Here is a 20,495-nt window from a genome sequence, read left to right as displayed (position 1 = left end):
ATCCAAATCAGCTACACATTCGGTCATATTAATCCTTCAAATTCATTTGCCCATCTACTAAAGTATGATTTTGCTATGTTTACTTGTTGCAGGCTTTATTTCCACATAAAATAAAATAAAATAAAATAAAATAAAATAAAATAAAATGCCAGGAGCACAGCTTTCCAGTTCTCTTCTTCCTCTTACATATTCCCTATCTGGGAAGACTGGAAAGTCCCATGGCTGGCACAGCAGACTTCCCATAGAAATTGTGCCAAGCCTTAGTTTTCCCAAGATGCACATTTTCCCCCTTCTTAAAAAGTCAACAAACAAGCAAAGTGTTATACAACCTACCACACTTCATTTCTCCTGCATGACTAAATTCTGAATGGCCTACAGAGCTTGTGGCCTGCCTGCTGCTTAATTTAACCAACCATTCATAAAGGAAGGGCATCTTTAATGCCTTCTTTTAAAAGCACTTCTAGATAGAAGAACTGATAGATTTTTTGAGGCATTTAAAACTATTAACTAGTAGAAATAGCAGCTTAAGATCCCAAACTTCTGGATGCATAGTGGGGAATCTGGAAGTGCTGAGGTTGCTTAGGTCTCTAGCTGACCGGTGTACACCAATAGCCCCAAAATCTTGGCTAGCAAGTGGCAGCACTGGGATGACCTTCATCATCCATATTCCTTGGCACAAGATGCCCAGGTTCACTAGTAGTCTGTTGCACAAGCCAATGGGACACGAGGGATGTGTCTAACAAAATGCCCAGCTGTACTTTGCAAAGGGCTTGAGAGAATCGCTACACTTCCCTCTTTGATGAGCTGCATTTCCTGACAGGACACCATTTACCTGGAAAATTCCCAGTTGGCTCTTGTGCTATTTCAGCAGCCCCTGGGGGGCTAGGCTGCACCCATAGGCTTTTTGTTCAGAATTGATATTGAAAGACTCATTCTCCACCCTTTGGGTTCTCTTTTAAAGCTTTTTGTCTCAGAAATTGGTCCCAATGCCAGCTTACTCCCTTGACAGACTCTTTTCTGCTTTTTTTAGATGGTAAGATATTAGATGGCAGGCAGTGTACCCACCTGAATGTTCTGCTGAATATTGTATACATTTGTGGTGTTCCGGACATAATTACTAGCAAATAGAGATGGAAACAGATGGCTGGAAGCATCTGAGCTTTTCACACCTCATAGAAAACCAAAAGTTGATGTTCTACTTACAACAGTACAACTTGGAGATTAGGGTGGTTGGTTTTGTTTTTTTTTTTTAAAGTCTTTAAAGAAAGAGTTTATCTGCCTCTTCCCCCAACTCAGTTCACACCTCTCCTCTCTCTTCCCCCTTCATTCTTCCCAAGCTGTGCAACAACATGAGAAAATCAGACAGATGAAGGAAGGGAGTAAACTCTGAAGAAAGAAAAATGCCTTCTCTTTACCGTGAAAATAACCTTAGAAATGAACAGAGGTAACTCCAGAGAGCCTCAAATAGTTTCAAAAGAGAAAAGTTTGGAAAGACATTTTACAAGGCAAAGATGTATAGTTTTGGCTCTACCTCTAACATAAATACAACCCTTTCATGCCAGTACACCACTGATCTGTTAAACATCAAGATTTCAGTGCGATGGGCAGACAGGACCTTGACTCTGAAATCCTTGGCAGTAGAGGTAGCAGTCAAATCCAGATTCTGATTCCTCTCCCCTGCTTTATTTTTGTCTATAAAACCTAACTTGATTTGGTGCAATCAATTAAAACAAATTCTTGAGCATAAACAAGTAGATGCAGTCTCTCCAGTAGCCAAAAAGACATCCTTTACAAAGGATCCTTCAGAACAGTTTGCAGACTTACGAACTTGGTCCAGAGAAGCCCCAGCCCTGTCACTGCCTGCAATGCAAATAAATAACTACCACAAGGCTACATCACATCTCCTCTTTGGCTTTAGGTCTTCCAGCTCCAGGAGTGCGACCGCATCACCATCCTCCGCAACTCGCTGTGGGTTCACTGCAACCAGCTCTCCATGCAGTGTGTGAAGGATGATGAGGTAGGGGCACCTGCCAAGTAGCTTCACGTGCAGAGGAGGAAGAGGAGGATAAAGACTGCTCTAACAATACAGCACTAGCTTGCCTTTCTCTACGCATGCCGACTGTCTCCAGCAAACCGGCTGTTGTGCATGTTCAGTGAGGGGGGACTATTCTCAAGCTAGCTTGTTCCCTCTAGATGTAAACCAGATTTATGCCTGGATGTAGACACTCTGTGTCACGCTTGGTGGCGCTTACATGTCTCCTCCCCTCAGTTTGTTGGGGAATGCTTCCAGCTACCAGAACGCTCAGCTGAGTATATTTAGGCTCAGGCACAACCTTCAGAAAGGCATCCAGTCACGGTCTCAGAATTGGAAGACATAAAGAATACACCAGTTTTGACTTTGAATGGTTGTTTCCTGCTATTAATTTCTCTATTGCATTGAAAGGCCCTAGACTGCCTTCATGCTCCTCTCTTACAAGAATATCCAGAGCACAAATAAACAATTGTGTTTCCAAGAATGTCTGTACAAGGCACAGGCCAAAGATCCATCCAGGTCAGGCATGTACCAAGTATAAAGTGTCTCTTGAGGGGAAAATTATTAGAAGAGCATTAATCATTAATTCAATGTGAAATGTTAAAAATTAAATTCAATTCTGTTTTGTAGCTATATGAAGAGGTTCGGGTAAGCTTGGAGAACTGTGTTGTAGAGTCAGACGTGGACTATTTCATTAAGACTAAAATGACAGGAACACAACCTCCAGGTAATTATTCCTATTGGTCTTGTTAGATGAGTCACCCGTTAGGCTGAGGCTGCAGTTGTGCAGTACACGTCCTTTGGAGGTGAAGCCAGCTGGAGGAGTTTCTGCTCCGGCTATTCATTCCCATCTGCCGCGGCTCACTTCCTCCGCACTGTGCTGCCATTGCTCCTTGTGCAGCACTGTGAGTGGGATAGCTGAATGATCCAGGTTAAAAATAACCCTCCAAAAAAGAAAAAAAGGTTGTTTTGGCTTTGCAACCAGGCTCATTTCACAGTACATCTGAACTGACACTGCTAAGGAGGTGGCAAACTGCCTTGCAGAGATGGCAAACTCAATTTCCTGCAGTGGTGACAAGTCAGATCCAGCTTATCATGTAACTGCACCCTAGTGTCCCCTTGACAGAGATGCTGCCTCTTCATTTGCAGCACAGAGAAGACCAGATTTTGTATTCTGTTTTGCTCCACCTGCCCAACGGGGAGTAACATCTTTTGTCCTCTCAGGAAGTTGTTTGTATAAGGGCAAGACTCTAGTTGGGGGAAATTTTTAATGAAAGTGGCTTTGCCCCAGCATGCAGAAGCAATGTAAGGTTCACAGACTCTGTCCATTCAAGCCAAAGTAGCCTTTTCATCAATTTCAATGATCAAAACCTCTGGGCTGAAACGGACACTGAGACAGCAAGAGCTAAGAGCAGTTGTAAAATGAAAACATGCTGCTCCAGGGTAGGAGTTCTCCAAACACATCACCAGAAAGGAGGCTGCCTAGTGTTTCACACAGCCAGATACAAACCACACCCTCTTACTTCAACAAGCAATACAAGGTATTTACAGAGTGAGTGAATGCTTGCACTTCTGTGCAGCTGCTGCAGTAAACAAAGATTCACAGCCTTTGTAAAAGAAGAGAAAAATCCCTATTTCATCTCTTCAGTAGTTGATGATACATATCTGTGCTGAAAAGATCTCTTCCTCCACTTTTTTTTTTAATCTGTGCACAGATACTGTTTCACTTCCACTATCTGCTCTAATACCATACTGCTACGTCAAAGAGAAAATCCCCTTAGTATGCCCTCAGCATTATCCATTCAGAGTGGGGAATAAGCTATACTGGCATAAGAAAATTTTATACTGACAAAAACCTTCCATGCTAGGAGTTGTATAGGTACAAACATCAGCAGTATGAATGTCCTGTCCCAAGGGATAATCATCTCATACAGGAACAGCTTACACCCCTTTGATTTCATCGCAGAGCTTAGGGCTGGCAGTAATTACACTGCAGGAACTTCTTCATCAGAGCTGGATGCTGCCACTAACTCAGCACTGAGCTGTCTGAGGTCTGTTTTTCACTCAGCCTTTCTGTCATTATGCCTATGATGATTACAAGTTGGGATTTGGGGATTTTTTTTAAATGAATACATTAATACTGGTGCACTGGATGCCATTTTGCTGCTATAGTTTATTCTTCTTCACATAGGGGATTTAAATTTGCTGATATAGGAATATTTACTAAGGAAAAACTACATTTTCACTGGCAGGAGGGAGAACTATGCTTTGCAACAGTGTGAAGCAACTTCTGCATACTAAGAAATTTGTAATTCTCAGCTAGGGTTGTTTTGTTTGTTTGTCTATGTGAGATTTCTCATTCTCCAGTCACCTAGGCAATTTTCTGCAAACAGCTCTTGGCTATGTCAGGACTCATTTCCAATAAGAAATAGGTGGGGGAAACCCTTGAGAGCTTTATGAAAGGCAAAGAAACAACTGACTTGCTCTTTTGTTCGGTTTGTTTTTGTTTTTTTTTTTACTGCCTTCTAGAAGGTGACGTGTTCTGGAATTAACATCCTAATATCTCCACAGCTCTGGCTGATGAGTTTGCACAGTAGCACATGGTGAGCTGTTGATTTATTATTTGCAAAATGCAGGAGGAAACTCATATGTGGTTTTGCATTGTGTAGCAGAAGACCTTCATCCTGATCAAAACTTTTTGGTTTATTGATGATATTGGTCACTCCTCTCTTCTACCTAATCTTACAACGTATTATAGACTAGAAACTATACCAAGGTAACAATCTAGAAGGGTAATAGGAGACCCTTAAATTGGTCAAAACACTCCCTAATTACTGTGAGTCTTATTTGTAGGGATCCTTCACACTCACTAGTTGTACATGCCTGCTCTGCTTATGATCTTGGCTGACCCAATGTGAGAATGTCAACACAACCTTTAGCACAAGTCCAATGTCTTTCTTTATTTGCTGGTATCAGAACTGAGATAATACGGTATCACAGACTTCACTCATGTTTGTTTGGCTTTAACACAGAGAAGGCAGGAAGGGTGTGCGGCCACCAGCTCTAAGCAACTACACTGGGAGCTATGAGATGAAAAATAAATAAATCCAACTCTGACTATTTCATCCGTAAAGCTAGACTTAGAAATGGTCTCAATTTCACCCTTAATGACACCACAGGGGAGAGTGAAGGAACTCTAAGATAACTGCGTTTGAGTGAACAAACCCCAAATATCTCTGCGTAAACAGCAAATCGGCTCTCAGGAGGTAGATGGGGGAGATATGAAAGGTAGGGAGACACTCAAGCACAAGCACAGACCAGGAAATTGCTCATTATTGCTGCTGGCAATAATGTTCAGAAATCTCCCCAGCTCTGACAAAAATTCCTGACTCAATACATTAAGAAAAAAAAGAAACAAAACACACTGCAGCCAATTGTATCATGAACATGGTCCCAGGCTCACAAGGACCATGCTCTGCTCCCTTAAATCCTGAGCTTTAAGACAACAGAGGGAACAGTCATGGAGGAAACTGCCTTCTTAATTAGGGTTAGCCACAGCTATTAGAATGGCTCTTCAGGACCTTGACTGTGCTTGCCTCAGGTCAAGAATGCCTTTCTACCATGGATATATCTGCTTATAATCACTTGAATGGCTTTTGTCAAGACCCCAGGTCCCCCTGAGCTGCTCTAACCACATTACAGGCGAGTGCAGATATGCGCTGTATTGCAGTTTGCTCCAGCAGCCCCTCATGGTTGGCAACTGTTGGTTGCATTCTGCTGGGGAGAAAAAAAGTTTTGCCTGTTTGAACATCTCGTTTTTATTGCCCTGTTGCAGATGCAATAGGATATGAGAACTACTACAGCAGAGAACCAAACAGAAGCAACAGCAGCCCAGCCCAGACTTGTGGGATGATGAAGAGGTGAGTGGCAAACTTCAGTTCCCAAAATAGGTATTTCTCCATATGAACAGCAATGTATGATGACAGCAAACAGGATCTGGAAAGTTACTACTTCCTTCATCGTAGCAAGAGGTGGCTACGTATCAATAAATATAACTTGACAGAAGAAGTAAACCTATTAAAACCAGAGTCAGAGTAATTTTACCATGGCCTTAGTGAGAAGAGAGACAGGGGATAAGTTCATAAAACAATTAGTTGGCCAGCAATGGATAGCAGTCATTTATTTCCTCTTTCCTAGTGAGTCATGGCACATAGCAACAAAAACACTTTGTTCAATCTTGCTGGGAGCAAAGGCTGGGGAGAGCTGTCTTTTTCAGCAATACCTCCTGGCTTACTGCACTGCCCAGCTGAGCAGAACAAAGAGCTGCTCTCTGTATCTAGACCAAAGGAAAAAACACTTAGCGGAATAACTGTGATGATCAGGGAGGCAATTTTTCTTTTCCTGATCCACTTATGCTGGTAAATGCTGTAACATGGATGCAGTTATATCACCAGGAGAGCATGGTAGATCTATTGGTTTAAATATTTTATTCTAAAATGGCTAATTCCCAGTGGGAATGGCATTGTATTTAAAGCAGAAGAGCTATACATTTTGACAAGACTTATTACATGGCCAAGACAAGGAGTGGTCTGTGATCTCCCATTTAAAATGGGGTTCAGGCTTGTTAGTGAGCTGATAAGGTTTATATACAACACTTTGTTTTTCAGCTGGAAACCGGATCTTCTATAATAATGAATTCTAATGCTGCATCCTATACAGTTACAGAAGACAATTGTACTGCCATTTAGGATACAACTGTGCTCTGCATGGGCAAGTACCCTGGAGAGAGTCAGCCTGAGTTTTTCAGAAACTGTTGAGTTTCGAAGTCCATCTTCCAGAAACATCGAGCATTCACCAGCTGAAAAATCAGACCCTTTAAATATGCCTTAAGAATGCAATGCTATTTCTATCTATGCTTGAGAATCTTAACCCATTTTCTCACTTTACTTAGTCTCCAATACTCAGCTGTGATATAGAAAATATGTAGGGATAGAAAAGGAAAAAAAAAAAAAAGAATTTCACTTAAACTCACAGTTTTTTGAAAGGCTCATTATACAAGCTTTGTATTTTAAATTGTATCAGAGTTTTCCTTAAAGACAAAGAGATGCTAATCTCTTATAAACAACTGATAATTCTCATATTAATGTTGTGAAATAATTGGAGTTTTGCAGCATGAGCCTTTGGATCAACAACAAAATACTATTTGATACATTTTATGCACAATTTAGTGATGGCTGATGGTTCAGTATTCTGCTGCATTTTTTTAAAAATATATTTTTAACTGAAGATAAATATATCTACAGCATAAATGAAAATAAACAGCCACAGGAAGAGGTGACATCTACCCAGTGCTGCAACAGACGGAGGGAAGGTTGAGTCAGACAGCTGAGTTGAAGGAATGCTCATACCCAGTCCTGTTCACTCATTTGTCATTGCCTTGGTTCTGCAGATTCTCCGGATTACTGCATGGAAGCAGCAAAAACAACACAGAAAGTGCCACTCCTTCAGCCCCTCCTCTTGGTATGCCTCTTCAGGAAATAAGTTTTCCAGATATGGTTGTTTCAGATCACATTGCTAAATCAACCTTTGACACAGAGCAGAAATAGTACAGCAGATATTCACATGTTGGCAGTCAAGAGTAAGAGTTGTCTGGAAATCAATTTAGCTTGGGTGTGTATTAAACAAATTTCCTAGTTTAAAGTGCCAAATAATCCATATAATGTTCAAAACCTCTGTCTAGGCAAGGGGGGAACTGTATATTCAGAACAACACAGTCTGACTTAGATAATAGTTTTCTTCAAAGGTAGAATACACTACCTCTAAAAAGCCCAAGAGAATACGCAAAGTTTTTAACAGACCAGATTCATGCCTTATGAGTGCAAATATCCATCTTGTTTCACAGTTACACTGTCTTATTGTAACCATTACAACTAGGCATTTATCAGATGACATTTAAAACACAGTATTTTGACTATGCAGAAAGTAACAGCTTATGACATTTTTATTGGTTTGATTTAAAACAAAAACATTTCAACTGTGATTCTTGCCTAAAGAAAATAAAAAGCTGTTTTAGAACAGCTTTAAAACATAGCCAAATCAATTTCCTTTGTCAGGCCTGCCTGCTTGGGCACCCAGAAATGAAGCCCAGACCATCTTATTTGTTGCATTTGGTGCTCAGCCAGGGGAGACTCTCCAGTGCTGTCAAACGCCAGCTGGACCTGCCAAGTGTCAGCTTGGGCTCAGGCAGGTGTAGAGCAATGCAGTGTTGAGCAGTTAAGGGTAGTCACTCCTGAATTTCCTTAGGCTAGCGACAGGAGGGGAGAGCATTCCCTGGATAAGACCCTCAGGCATGGCAAACACTCTCTGCATTCAGCTTTTTCAACTGCTCCCATGCTTGTCTTTCAATATCTGAAAAGTCAAGGAGCTGACAGTGCTCCTTAGAGCGGGACAGCTACACCAAGGATTGACTAGGGGAAGGTACGGGCACCCCGGTCACTCTGTGTGCTGTCAGAGTGATATCATCCCACCAAGGAGTCATATGTGGGAAACTTCTGCTTGCCTCAGTGGCAGGGGAAGCTCCCAGGCAGATGCTGGGAAGGAATAAGAGGTTTCCCTAATTATGACAAGCTGGATTAAAACAACATCTGCCAAAAAAGTTATGTCAGTGACAAATAGCTATATGGGAACTCTATAAACTGCTGGGAAATGTCTGGTGACCCATTGGCACAGTATTTTCCATTTTTCTCAACGGAAAAAGAAAAGCCCTATGTGAGTCACTGAACTGCTGGAATTTTATGCCACCAGCAGCACCCATTTTAAACCACTTTAATCACAGGATTTCCCTCTTTGGGAAAGAGGGAAAAAAAGCACAATCCATTTGGATTGTGCTTTAGCAGGGTAAACATTTCTCCCAACCTGGATGAGGCTAAAGCTAGTTTCTGACCTCCCACAAAGTTCAGTGGGTATATTGTCATCTAATCAATGGGACGCAGTTTTTGTGCAAGACTTTACCTACAGTTCACAGCAGCTTTTCTACACATGTACATCTCCAGATAGAGAACAGAAACCCTTGTATTTGTGAACTCTTGCATATGATCCCATGCATTTATAAGCAACTGAACTCCGTTTCTGTGGGTTTTTTTGTTTTTCTGTGGTTTTTTTTCCCCCTTCCCCTAGCAGAGAAAACAGATGGAGTCTATGCATCCATTTATGTAAATGAACAAGCTGGAATCACATCATCACAGGACTACAGAGTACTCTATGACTACACAGCCCAGGTAACGAAAGGCTTCAAAATAAATATTTCATAGCATCAGATTTAAAATTGATGATGTTGATCCAAACATCTTTGACGTGTTAATTCCGTGAGGGAGGTGTTGGCTTCACCTTACAGTGAGAGACACTTACAGAATTATTGGTCAAGGTCACATGCAGAAGCCAGGAATCCCAACTGCCAGTTCTTGGCACATATCGGTAGACTATGCTGCCTCAAGATGAAACAGTAAGATTCTTTGCAAGACTACACTAATGTGTAATCACTTCTAAATTACTGCTGAGCTGTTACAACCTCCTTCTAGATGTACAGGAGACCGCAAACACAAGGAAAACTATTTTTAGGGGATGATGGCTAAGTATGCAGTATTGTGCATTCTGAACTTACGTCTCTTGAGAAATATTTTCCTAAGGAAAATGGCTACAGATTCCTCATGTAAGAATATGTGACAGATGCTTATCTAGAAACTCTTCTGCATTTGATCTCACTTACCATCTGGACAGTCCTGCTCCAGTTTTAACACACTGGCACTCCATGCCGGAGAGGACCGAACCCCCAAAAATGACACTCTTCCCCTGTACTTCCATGTTGCAAGTTGCAGAATCACGGTGGATGTGGTCCATGTACCAGAAGATTGCTATAAAAAGCAACCTGCATCCTTAACTGGGATATTGAAGTCTCAGTGGCTTCAGACCTATCTAGGCATAGTACCATTAGTAAAAGGTTATGAATGGACTGGTTATGAAAATTTGCTTATTCAGATGGACTCCAGAACCTCTTGGACTCTTGCTAAACTATTAGCTTCCCCTAATGGGATTTTCACAGTTCAATTACATGTCAGTTTAAAGGTTCCTTTTATTAGCTTTAGATTAGCAGAAGAACAGCATCCAGGAGGTCTTATGTTACAGTGCAGAGAGACCCTCACACCAAGGGACCTGCCATCAATAGCCAACATTGAAGAAATGCTGGCATGTGACAAAATAGATAAATTATGAAAACAGAGAAAGGGTTGGAAAGGAGCACTTTTTCTTAGGTACAGCAGCATTCTGACACCTTTTATTATGTGTTCTTTTTTTGCTTTGTTTTAAACACTTTTATTATTTGCCTGAAATTTCATCCAAGCACAGCTGAAAGTACCTCACCGTTAATGGCAGTTCCCCTGAGGAAACTGCTGGATTTCTTTGTCAGATCCTTACTCGAGGAGTTGCCTTAAAAATGTGACACACACAGATTTTCCCTGCTGAGAAAAGAGCCTGTTACTACTTTTAGTATATTGTATATTGAGGCGTCTCACTTTTTGAGTCCGTTCTTACCTAGTCAGGTACATTAAATTTAGATTTAGCTGACTCGTCAACATATCTGGAAGCCTCTCTTACACTGTTTTCTATTTTACTACACTGCGGGTAGCAAAGTGGTTTCCCATGGAAAATAGGACAGCACCACTGAACATACTGATAGCTGCCTGAGAGTTCAGCAATAGCTTACTTGCAACTACTCCATTTGACTCGGAGATAAAAGTTACCTATGTCAGGAAGAGTTGCTGTACCTCCACTGGTCACTGCTGTTCTGTATTAAAAGAACTGAGAGACCTATTTAAGGCCTGGATTAGTAGACACACAGTTATCATCTCCTTCGGGAATTAAGCTGTGCACTGTTTTATTTAGCAACACCTGCAGACTATGCATGGTCATGGTTAGTTGGTTTAGGACAGTCATATTTAACCCTTTCTGGCCTTCCCCAATAACACAACAGTCAAGTTGCTCAGGAGGACACACCGTGGAGGCTGGGGAAATTTGAGGATCTTAAGGAAATAGCCAGTTCAGTAAGTGTTTAATACCTCACTGTCTGGTATTTCAGGCTCATTCCCAACCAGAAGGACACTGGCAGACTGTTGATGAAAGGCAGGGTAAAAAAACCCCACCAGATACATGTTTGGGTCCTCCTATGCTCTCAGGCTAACCACATTTCCTTTTCCTGTCTCCTTTCAGAACATGGATGAACTGGACATCAGTGAAGGAGACATTGTAGTTGTCATTGAAGAAAATGAGGATGGATGGTGGACAGCAGAAAGGAATGGGCAGCGAGGCTTTGTGCCAGGGTCTTACCTCGAAAAGCTTTGATGAAAAGAAGCCCCAGTCGTCAGACTTTAAAAATATTCTATTACTGAAAACAAACAGCACACAAGGTCTGCTTCAGCTGACCAAGGGCAACCCATAATACTGTCTTCTACAATTACCAGTCAGGAGATAATCAACTGACCACGCTTTCCTCTTCCTTCCTCCTGCCCCATCCCAGCACCTCCTGGCCTACACTGTCTGCAAAAACTGTCTTCACCTCAGAGAGGTTAGGACTTGTGTTTCTTACCACAGTTCTTCCTACCCTCAGCACACTGTGCTGCCATCAGTGTTGCAAAGCTTGGCGAATGTGGGTGGAAAATCCTGCCCAGAACTTAACTGCACTAAAGGAAAAAGATCAAGGAAACAAATGCTGTTTCTCCAGGATGGAGGCCCGCCTCCAGCCAGCCTGTAAGCCACCCTCATGGTCACAGCAGCCATGTTCTCTGCCATGGATCCCCTTCTCTCACTGCACAGGCCATGCAGGCATTTTTGACAGAGTGGTGGAAAGCACACTCAGAAAGCAGATAGCTTTGATGTTGCACGGTCTTAGCTGTGCAAAGCAAGGAAGAAGCTCTCTTAAGTTCCTTTTAACAGCTCCCTTTCAAGTTCCCCTTATAGCATGCGCTTAACCAGGGAGAAAGGTGGGGAACCCTCCAGTGTTCTTTATCAGTGTCACTGATGAAAATACAAAAACCAATGAATGCAGCTAGAGAGGAACACTCGAAGGACCGAGACACATCAGTAGTAAGAAAACATCAGGCACTCCCTATCATGGCCATCTCCTAATACAACGAAATCCATGCTATCCACGGCTCTGCTTTGCACTAGATTCTGGGGCAGCAAAATAAGGACAGACGATGAGCCCAAGCATTGCTTTTGCCTTGGTTGGATGGTTTCCCTGACACCTCCCCGGGATTTTTCATGTTTAAAAAAACAGTGACAAAAACAACACAGAGCAGTGCTGCACTGCCCTGATCCCTCTCCTCTGAGCACAAGAGAGAACTGCCAATGACCTCCTCATGCAATCTGCATACCTGTGTCATCAGTGCATTCTCCTTTCAACTCCTGTGTCCACCTGGCTAATCCTTTCCTCCTCTTCTGCCCACATGCCCTTCTGTCTGTGCTATCTACAGACTTTGCACCTCTGGGATTGCTGGCATAGACATGTCCTGGTTGCTTTCCAGGCACTTTTAGTGTGGTTGTTCTTCAACAAACCCTCTTCAAAGAATTCACACTGTTCAGGTTCATTGTATTTCACAGATTTCAGCTCTATCCATCTTTCTAGTTTAGTATTTAAGAACGTTTCCAACTGCCACTGTACTTAGCAAAGGATCAATAGATACCTTCTGCCACTCCTCCCTTTTCAGTATTTTGAGATGGTTAAAAAAAAAAAAAAAAATTGGTGATTTAATCTGAAGCAGAGCGCGCTATTTCTGGGGGAAGAATGGCCTTGTTTGCCAAGGTCTTAAAACTGAACCAAGTCAATGAAAATGCATCAAATTGCTACACAAAAGGGAGAGAGCAGGGAGGAACTGTTAGCTAAGACATAGCAGGAAAGACAAAGAGAAATCTAGACAGAAGAAAAAGCTGTAATGGTCAATGCAATTATTCCTTAAATGAAACAGAATTAAGGTCAGAGGCACTTACAGTACCTTATTCTAATTTCTTGCTTCAAGAATGGAATAAAAATTGCTTCAAGCTCTTTTCTTTTAGTTCCCTGCAGTCCTTTGCACAGGCACACTTGTCCTTCCCACACTTCCCCAAGTTATTATGCAGCACATCTGCGTGAGTGCTGAAGGGCTCTTAGTACCTCACATTAGCACAGGCTCAGAGGAACTGCAGGAACTTGAACGGCATTTAAGGCACTAGGTTGTATGAAGTGTACCGCTGAAGATGTTAACGACGGGTTTCTGTGACCACGTCTGAATCGAACAGTAACAGAAAGATGGTCCACAATACCTTCAACTAGGCCTCTGCAGTGTAAATGGTAGCTGTCAGAGACAACTACAACACCACTTATTATGTACAGCATGAGAGGAAATCTAAAGTATGAGAGATTTAATATATTTGCTTCTTGAACACTCAAGTCTTTCACAAAGAGAACTGTAATAAACCAAGAAATACTTAAATAAAATTAGGTAGATGTTTTTGCAGATTATCTTAATTAAAAAAAAAAAAATTAAACCATTGAGATGCATCTCCTCTAATTATGTGTGACACATGGATTTTGCTAAGACTCCTCACTTCTCTGGGAGGCCAAACAGCTTCACACAAGACACTGTAGTACCCAGTCCTGGTTACCCTGAAATCCTGTTACAGATCATCTTTGCGTACATGTACCACGTGGTCTACATCACCGACAGACAGCTAGTAGAGTGGTGACTGCTGTTTCTACCCTATCAAATAATTTCAAATTTTTGCTGTTAAACTCAAGAAACTGGTTTCCTTTCTACCTATCTCTTTTTCTGTCAAGTAAATACTGTTGTAAGTGCAAGAGGCTATAGATATTTCAAAATCTACCCAGTGTCATAGTATTTGGGTCCCACATGCTAACTCCAGCCTGTTCAGGAAATGAAAAAGCAGCTGCAATGTTTTCTCATGATTCAATTCCTCTGCTTTACATAGAAGAATTTTGCTGCTAAGTAGTTACCAAGCCGTATCTAGGCAGTTTGCCCTATCAGTGTGGCAGCACTTGTCAGAAATAGAACAGAGATATCAAGAAATACCCACACCCTCTGAGTACACCCACATTTTAGGTGTCATCCACCCCCATCTGTAGGAAAAGCCAGAAGGTCAAATGTAGGTTACTACCTTAATATTGTCTTAGTAACAAAGTTTCCTCCCCAGTTTGTTAACACTTGGGTAACAAAACTGACGCATTCAAGTAATTATTTAATTTTCAGTTATAATGGGAAACTGAAATAGGCTCTCTCCAGTGGGAGGCATTCTTAAACTAAACTCTAACATTTTTGGTTGAAATTCTTTTTGGACAAACGCTTCTGATAAGCCTCCACTTTCATTTTGACTGCCATTTTATGGCAAGGAGGTGCCCAGCAACATGGAGGGACAAAACAACAGTGGCAAAGTTGTGTGTTTGTCAAGTTAACTTGTATTTCATAGCACACTCACAACAAGCAGACTACCTCTTTACTGACACTGCTAGTGCTCTCGCTCTGGGTGGGTTCACACACAAGAAGCTGTTCCCAGAGAGCAAGGAACATGCTTTTGTCAGCTGCTCTGCAAGGGGGGACCCTAATTACCTATTTACAGCCTGTGGCTAGTATGTATGTACATACAAACTAAGTAAAGGGAAGTTACAATAAAGTTACTGAGCTGTTTTTGACTTAGCACTGCAAGACTTCAGTTTGCACAACAGACAACAAGTATTTCATGCTGAACAATTTCAGACCTGTAACTGTTAACTCTCAAAATTCTGACTACGCCATAAGAAAGAGGCATCATCTATCCATTAAACATGAGCAGCAAGAAAGATTGGAAGTAATTTCCCTCACAAAACCACAACAGAATAGAAAGGGACTGAGGCTGACACCTGCTGCTCTTCCAGATAGATTTTGGATTTGAGGAACATGGCCATGAGATTGCTATGAAAAAGTGTAGTGGTAATCTTTTCTATTATTCCTTTAAATGCAACAAGAATTCAAAGGTTGGAAGTAGGCAATCTAGCCCAACAGTACCCTTAAACCAGACTCATATATGCACATTATTTTCTTTTACCATGTTATTATTAGTTAAGAAGAAGAACAGGAAAACCTGTTTAACATTTAACCATATATAATTAGGAAATGTCTACAAGAGCAGCATGAGGCCCATCTCTGCACAGAACAGATTTCAGCTGCTGCATATGGCATTCAGAGCCCTCAAGCCAGTAGTAAAACTTGGTCAAAGTAGTGTCAGACTAAAACAAAGAGATCCAGGTGACCCAGCTCTAGGACAGCCAACCACAAAGAGAAGACCTCCTGTCATTGCTACAGACAGCTAGCTTCTAGCATTTTTCACTAGTCAGCTGAAAGGAAGAAATCAACCCCTTTACAGCTGAGCAGTCAGCAACAGCAGGAGTACAGCAGCTGTTCAAGGTTTGAAGTGTTTGCCACCTCCTTGAGGACCATGGCTTGAACTCTGTATTACGAATAACCCCGGCATACTTCAGCTGAAGTGTTGACATATCATATACGAAAGACATGAACAGTAGCAACTCTTACCTTGGATTCCTTGTCGTCTTGCCTCTTCAAAAGGTGTATTTGAGATCTGAGTCTCCTTTCCAGAGTTAATTTTCTAGGCAAAGACTCCCAATTGCAGCTCAGTCCTTACTGATTACTGAATGCAGTTTAGAGTGGAAGCACACAGATGCCAAGAGGAGATTCATTACAAGCCAGGCATCAGGTGGTGTCTAATAGGAGCCTGGTTGGGCATTAAGAAACATCTAACCTAAACACTCGTGGATAACTAATATACTTTCTTCCCTGGTACTATGTAACCTCTTGGCTGCATTACTGCTAGCTGGCTTAACTGTGCAGGCTTAGAGAACCTGGGGTACTCTACATCACTACTATACAAACACAATCTGCCGCGCTGAAAGGTCACTGTTAACCTTCAGCGTGGACTGGCAACAACTCCACACAGTACAGGACAAACTGTAAAGGCCTGAAAAGCAGCCTCTGCTGCTCAGTACCATGTCTTTTCCCTGTTTTGTTGTTCTCCAGCCTCTGGGCTGAGGCATAGAAAGCAAGTGCAGTTACCAGCCACATAGCTACCAATACCTCACGTGTCCTCAAACAGAAACTACACTCATTGCTAGTGAGCAAGGAGAGTAGGAAGATGCCCTTAGCTTGGCCTTCACCCGGAGATCCATGTCTCCTTGCTGCCATGGGGTTATGGGCACAACCACGTGGCCAAGCCTCTGAAGTAAAGCAGGCTTGACTGTTACAAAACAAAAATATAAAAACAGCATTAGGGTCAGTTACTACCATCCACCAGCAGCATCCAGCTGCTTCCTAAATTAATGACAGTACCCATCCCAGCTGTTTTTATAGTGCAGCTGTGATGTGTTGGGCATGCTCACTGTAGCTGAGGCTAAAGGAGAGAGAATAGCTGGGGTTTTGTTCCCCACAAAGAGGAAGGAGAGAAACTCGTGATGCTAAGTCACACTGGGCTTCTGGAAAGTAAATGGCTGCTAGGGTCCTGCAGGGGCTAATGGACTGCTTTTTGTAGGGGAAAGGATACTTGTGTGGAGTAACTAGATTTTGGAAGAGGAACACGAGTTAGTGTCCTGCCTGTGACTAGGTTATTAACAAAATGACAACACCCCATCTACTGAGAGCAAGCAGAGAGGGCAAAGAACTTCCAGTCAAACTGTTAGCCAATATCTACTCTTTGTCAACAATTATCTCATTTCAGTGGCCAGCTCACATTTTGGATGAGGGAAGGTCAGAGCCACAGTTGTTTCCAGATCTGTGCACTCCTGGATCACGCACAGTGCAAATTTGATCTGTTTCTAGAATGGCCAGATAATCATATTTCCATCAAATTAGGCAGCGCACATGGTACAGTGCTCATCCTGTCCTTCTACCAGCTGTTAAAGGACAGCTGACACCTGATCCGGCACAAAGCCGCTTGGTGCAAGAGCACATTTACAGCCTATCACTGCTGTGTGCCATGTGGCTGCAGCATTTCTGTCTGACACAAGGGCCCAAAAGGCAGATTGACTGTGGTGGTGTATTCTGACCAAAGGCACAAACTAAATCTTGCTTTTAGATATAAAACTCTAATAGAAATCACTGAGACATCCCAGCAAAATCAGGAGAAATCAGACTTGACATCCCTGAAATTTCTAAGAGGAAAGACAAAATCCTCCAAAACCACTGGGCAAACAGAATTGGGCTTAGAATGTAGCTACCAGTTTACAGCCAGGGGTCGTCACATACCATCTTGAGGATAAAGAGGGTACAAAAACAACCACGGGGGGGGGAGGGTAGCAGCAAAGAGAGAACAGATATCCTAAGAGGTTCTTTGAAATCAGAAGAAATTTTGCTTATCGGATCTAAAAGAGCCAGTGTTGTCCAGATTTGAAAACATAAACCAGCACATATAATCCCAGCTCTGCTGCCCTTACCATAACTCAAATAAACCACCAAATCAAGAGCAGACATACAGAGAAGTAACTGGTGTGTTAACTGGTGCAATACTGAATGAACTATAACTGCATCAGTGGTGCTTTGACTTGAATTCTCTTTGACTTGAAATTCTGGCATTTGCTGCAGCCCCTGTCTCAGGGTAAATGGACACACAGTACAGCTAAAGAAATTCTAGCCTAAACTTGAATGAAATTTCCTGAGTGTGGGATTACACGCTCAGATTGTTCAAGGAGCCCAGGCTAAACCCTTTAATAAAAAAGTGACTGACTTTGTGAAGCAAAGGTATGGCTTTGGAAAAGTCATACCTTATACCTCAGTTTCTCCATTCATCATGGGGAGCTTGTAAAGCACTTTGACATCACAAGCTGAAAATCCTTCTGGCATGCTAAGTATTCTTGTGACTGTTAAACCCAGACTCAGTCTAAACAAGCTAGCATTGGGTGGTGGTCAGATCAATATTTGCAATGGAAAATCTTGTACAAAAAGGCAAATTACATTGTGCACCCAGTGCCATTGCTTGTTTTGGAATATGACTGGATGGCTCTTAGGAAGGGAGTTGCAGACATGAGATAACACTCACACTCAATGCAGGGAGTATGTGGGGGAGTTCAGTACATTCCCGTCCACTTTGCAAGGGCACAAATGCTCAACAGCTGCATCTAAGGAAGAATTGTTCTGAAATTTTAAGCCAAAAACTGTCCATGGAAGAACTTCTTGGGAAACTGGTGAACTTTAACCTTTCCAGGATAAGAATGTTAACATAAGTGTGAATAGGAAAGCTTTCAATGCACTGATAGACGTGAGAAATGCTTTGTCTTTAGAGAAGGGCTGCAGAGCCCTTCTTGTGTCTGAACCCCTTGTGAGGAAGGGAGACATGAGCGACAGTGACTTTGTTCTGCTAAGTGGCAGCTAAGGGCTTTACTACCGTCACTGCTCAATTCAGCATCCATGGGGGGATTCAAAACCAAAGAGAAGCCCTTATTCTAGGGATGGAAGGGATGTGGAGAAATGCATCCTCCCTGCTCTGCAGGGTCCTGTGCCACCTTTTTTAACCACAGCACTTAACAACACAGGCCCCAAGTTTAACTTAGGTTTACTCAGTCTGTGTACTGTGTCCTCAATACACCATTTCTCGATGCTGATAGCTGTTGCCCACCCACACATACTAACACTGCCAGGCTAAAATAGTGTTTTTAAGCTTTTAAAATGGATATCGTATTCAAAGGACAAGAGCACGTTGTAGAGTGCTGGACTATTGGCCACAAGCATGCTTCCCAAGGATGAGGCATTCTCCACATCGTGGAAGCGCCAGGAGTGCCTAGCTCTACAGTATATACTAAGAAATAAAGTCTTGCCTGTTGGCCGTGAGGTGTTTCGTAAAGGCCTGGCACAAGACTACACAATACAATCATACGAACACTACTCCTGTTTACTTGATTTGCTGGCAGCCTCATTCAGTGGCATGCATGACTTAATTTCATATCTTACTGCTTCCTCTGTCCAGGTGGGAGAAAAAATTTAAGAACTTCGTTCAAGTAAGTTTTCTAGACCAATCCCTACTTTGGTCTACAAAACAGACTGCTTTTGTATGCAAGGCATCCTAGATGCTCCTAAGCCCCCCAAATGTCAGTGGTTCACTTAAGCATTTTATTTGCACGAAGAAAATGAATTCCAGTTCTTCAGTCACAGCCTGATGCTAGCAAAGGTCTGACACTGCAGTTATCCTGGAAAAAGCTGAAGTTAACTCTTTGAAAGGGGGTAGGAGCCCATTTGGTGAAAGGGGCTGCTGCCTGAAGCACCACACACACATCCAAGATGAAAGCAAAGCTGTCCATTCTTTGGAGTGTCAACTGGAATCGCTCTATGGTCCCACACTGCTGTGGCGCACCAGTTACCAGTAGTAACACGTTTGCAGGCTTCCTTCTGGCAAGGAGAGAAGAGGCTTCAACTCAAAAGCTTTCATGTGAAGCATGATCATTCACGGTCAAGAGAAGCAGGTGAGAGCAAAAAGAAAGTGTTGTCCATTGCATAGCACTAAAAAGTTGAAACTGCAGAAGTGCTTCTTTGCTCGCTCCAGCAGGATCACTAAGTGAGTCTCAGTTTGTGTGGCTAAAGTTCATGTCCAAGTTCCATCTACAAAACCTGGCCATGCTTTCAGGTTATGGGGAAACTGTATTTGATGGTCATCTGCAGTGTAAGTACACCACACAAAATACAGCTGAACAGTGATCCTGGAGTCTAGACATGGAGGGAAGCAACAGCTGCTGCCAGGCACAGATCCAGCAGCGATTACTGCAGTCACACCAAGGACAAGTCAAAGGTACCTGCCTGGACTAAATATGTATCATGAAAACAAAACCTGCATCATGAAGGCAACTGCCATAGTGAGGTAGTAAAGAAACATGTGGGCAAACTCTGCATCTCATGTTTACCTCTGCTGCCCCAGCCAGCTGTCAGGCCATTAAACCTGCCTGGGGTGTAACACATGGCCAAGGAGCAGCTGTACAGCTGTGCTTTCCCAGCACTTCCTTCTCCTCCATCTCATAACAAGTAGCCTGCAATTTAGCCTTATTTTTGAGCACTAATACTTGTGATAAACTACACAGAAGGAAACATGACCTGTTGCAGGACTACCTTGGGTGTTCTTTTTTTTTTTTTTTCAGATATTCCATTCACCTGGAAGTAGGAGAGCAGGGCAAAGTTTACACCTGCTGCTATGTAGGGCACAGGCAAACTATGACACTGCCCCATCAAAATCGGATCATACCTAGGCATCCAACAATCAGCAGTAACGTAATTCTGGTATCTGCCACTGATTTTGGTCTCTCCTCATCAGTTGCAATACTGAACAGTATCACCAAAACTGAGATGGACAAACAGCAAATCCAAGAAAGACAGCCCTACACTAGAAGTGAAAGACC

The 20,495-nt window shown here is 42.4% G+C and overlaps 1 protein-coding gene across 1 annotated transcript in view; it reads left to right on the top strand.

The window, feature by feature from the left end:
• PSTPIP1 (proline-serine-threonine phosphatase interacting protein 1) overlaps nt 1–13,595 on the top strand; it is a 60,332-nt gene extending 46,737 nt beyond the window's left edge. The window contains exons 10-15 of the mRNA XM_009914293.2: nt 1,919–2,017; nt 2,663–2,759; nt 5,868–5,952; nt 7,482–7,552; nt 9,209–9,309; nt 11,294–13,595. Coding sequence (XP_009912595.1) covers nt 1,919–2,017; nt 2,663–2,759; nt 5,868–5,952; nt 7,482–7,552; nt 9,209–9,309; nt 11,294–11,425 — 585 coding nt within the window. The 3' untranslated portion in view covers nt 11,426–13,595. The remainder of the gene's footprint in view (nt 1–1,918; nt 2,018–2,662; nt 2,760–5,867; nt 5,953–7,481; nt 7,553–9,208; nt 9,310–11,293) is intronic.
• Nucleotides 13,596–20,495: the final 6,900 nt, after the last annotated feature.

Source organism: Haliaeetus albicilla, chromosome 12 (assembly GCF_947461875.1).
Source record: "Haliaeetus albicilla chromosome 12, bHalAlb1.1, whole genome shotgun sequence".
Classification (NCBI taxonomy): domain Eukaryota; kingdom Metazoa; phylum Chordata; class Aves; order Accipitriformes; family Accipitridae; genus Haliaeetus; species Haliaeetus albicilla.
The sequence above is the reverse complement of the archived record's forward strand: the minus strand, read 5'-3'. Positions and strand labels throughout refer to the sequence as shown.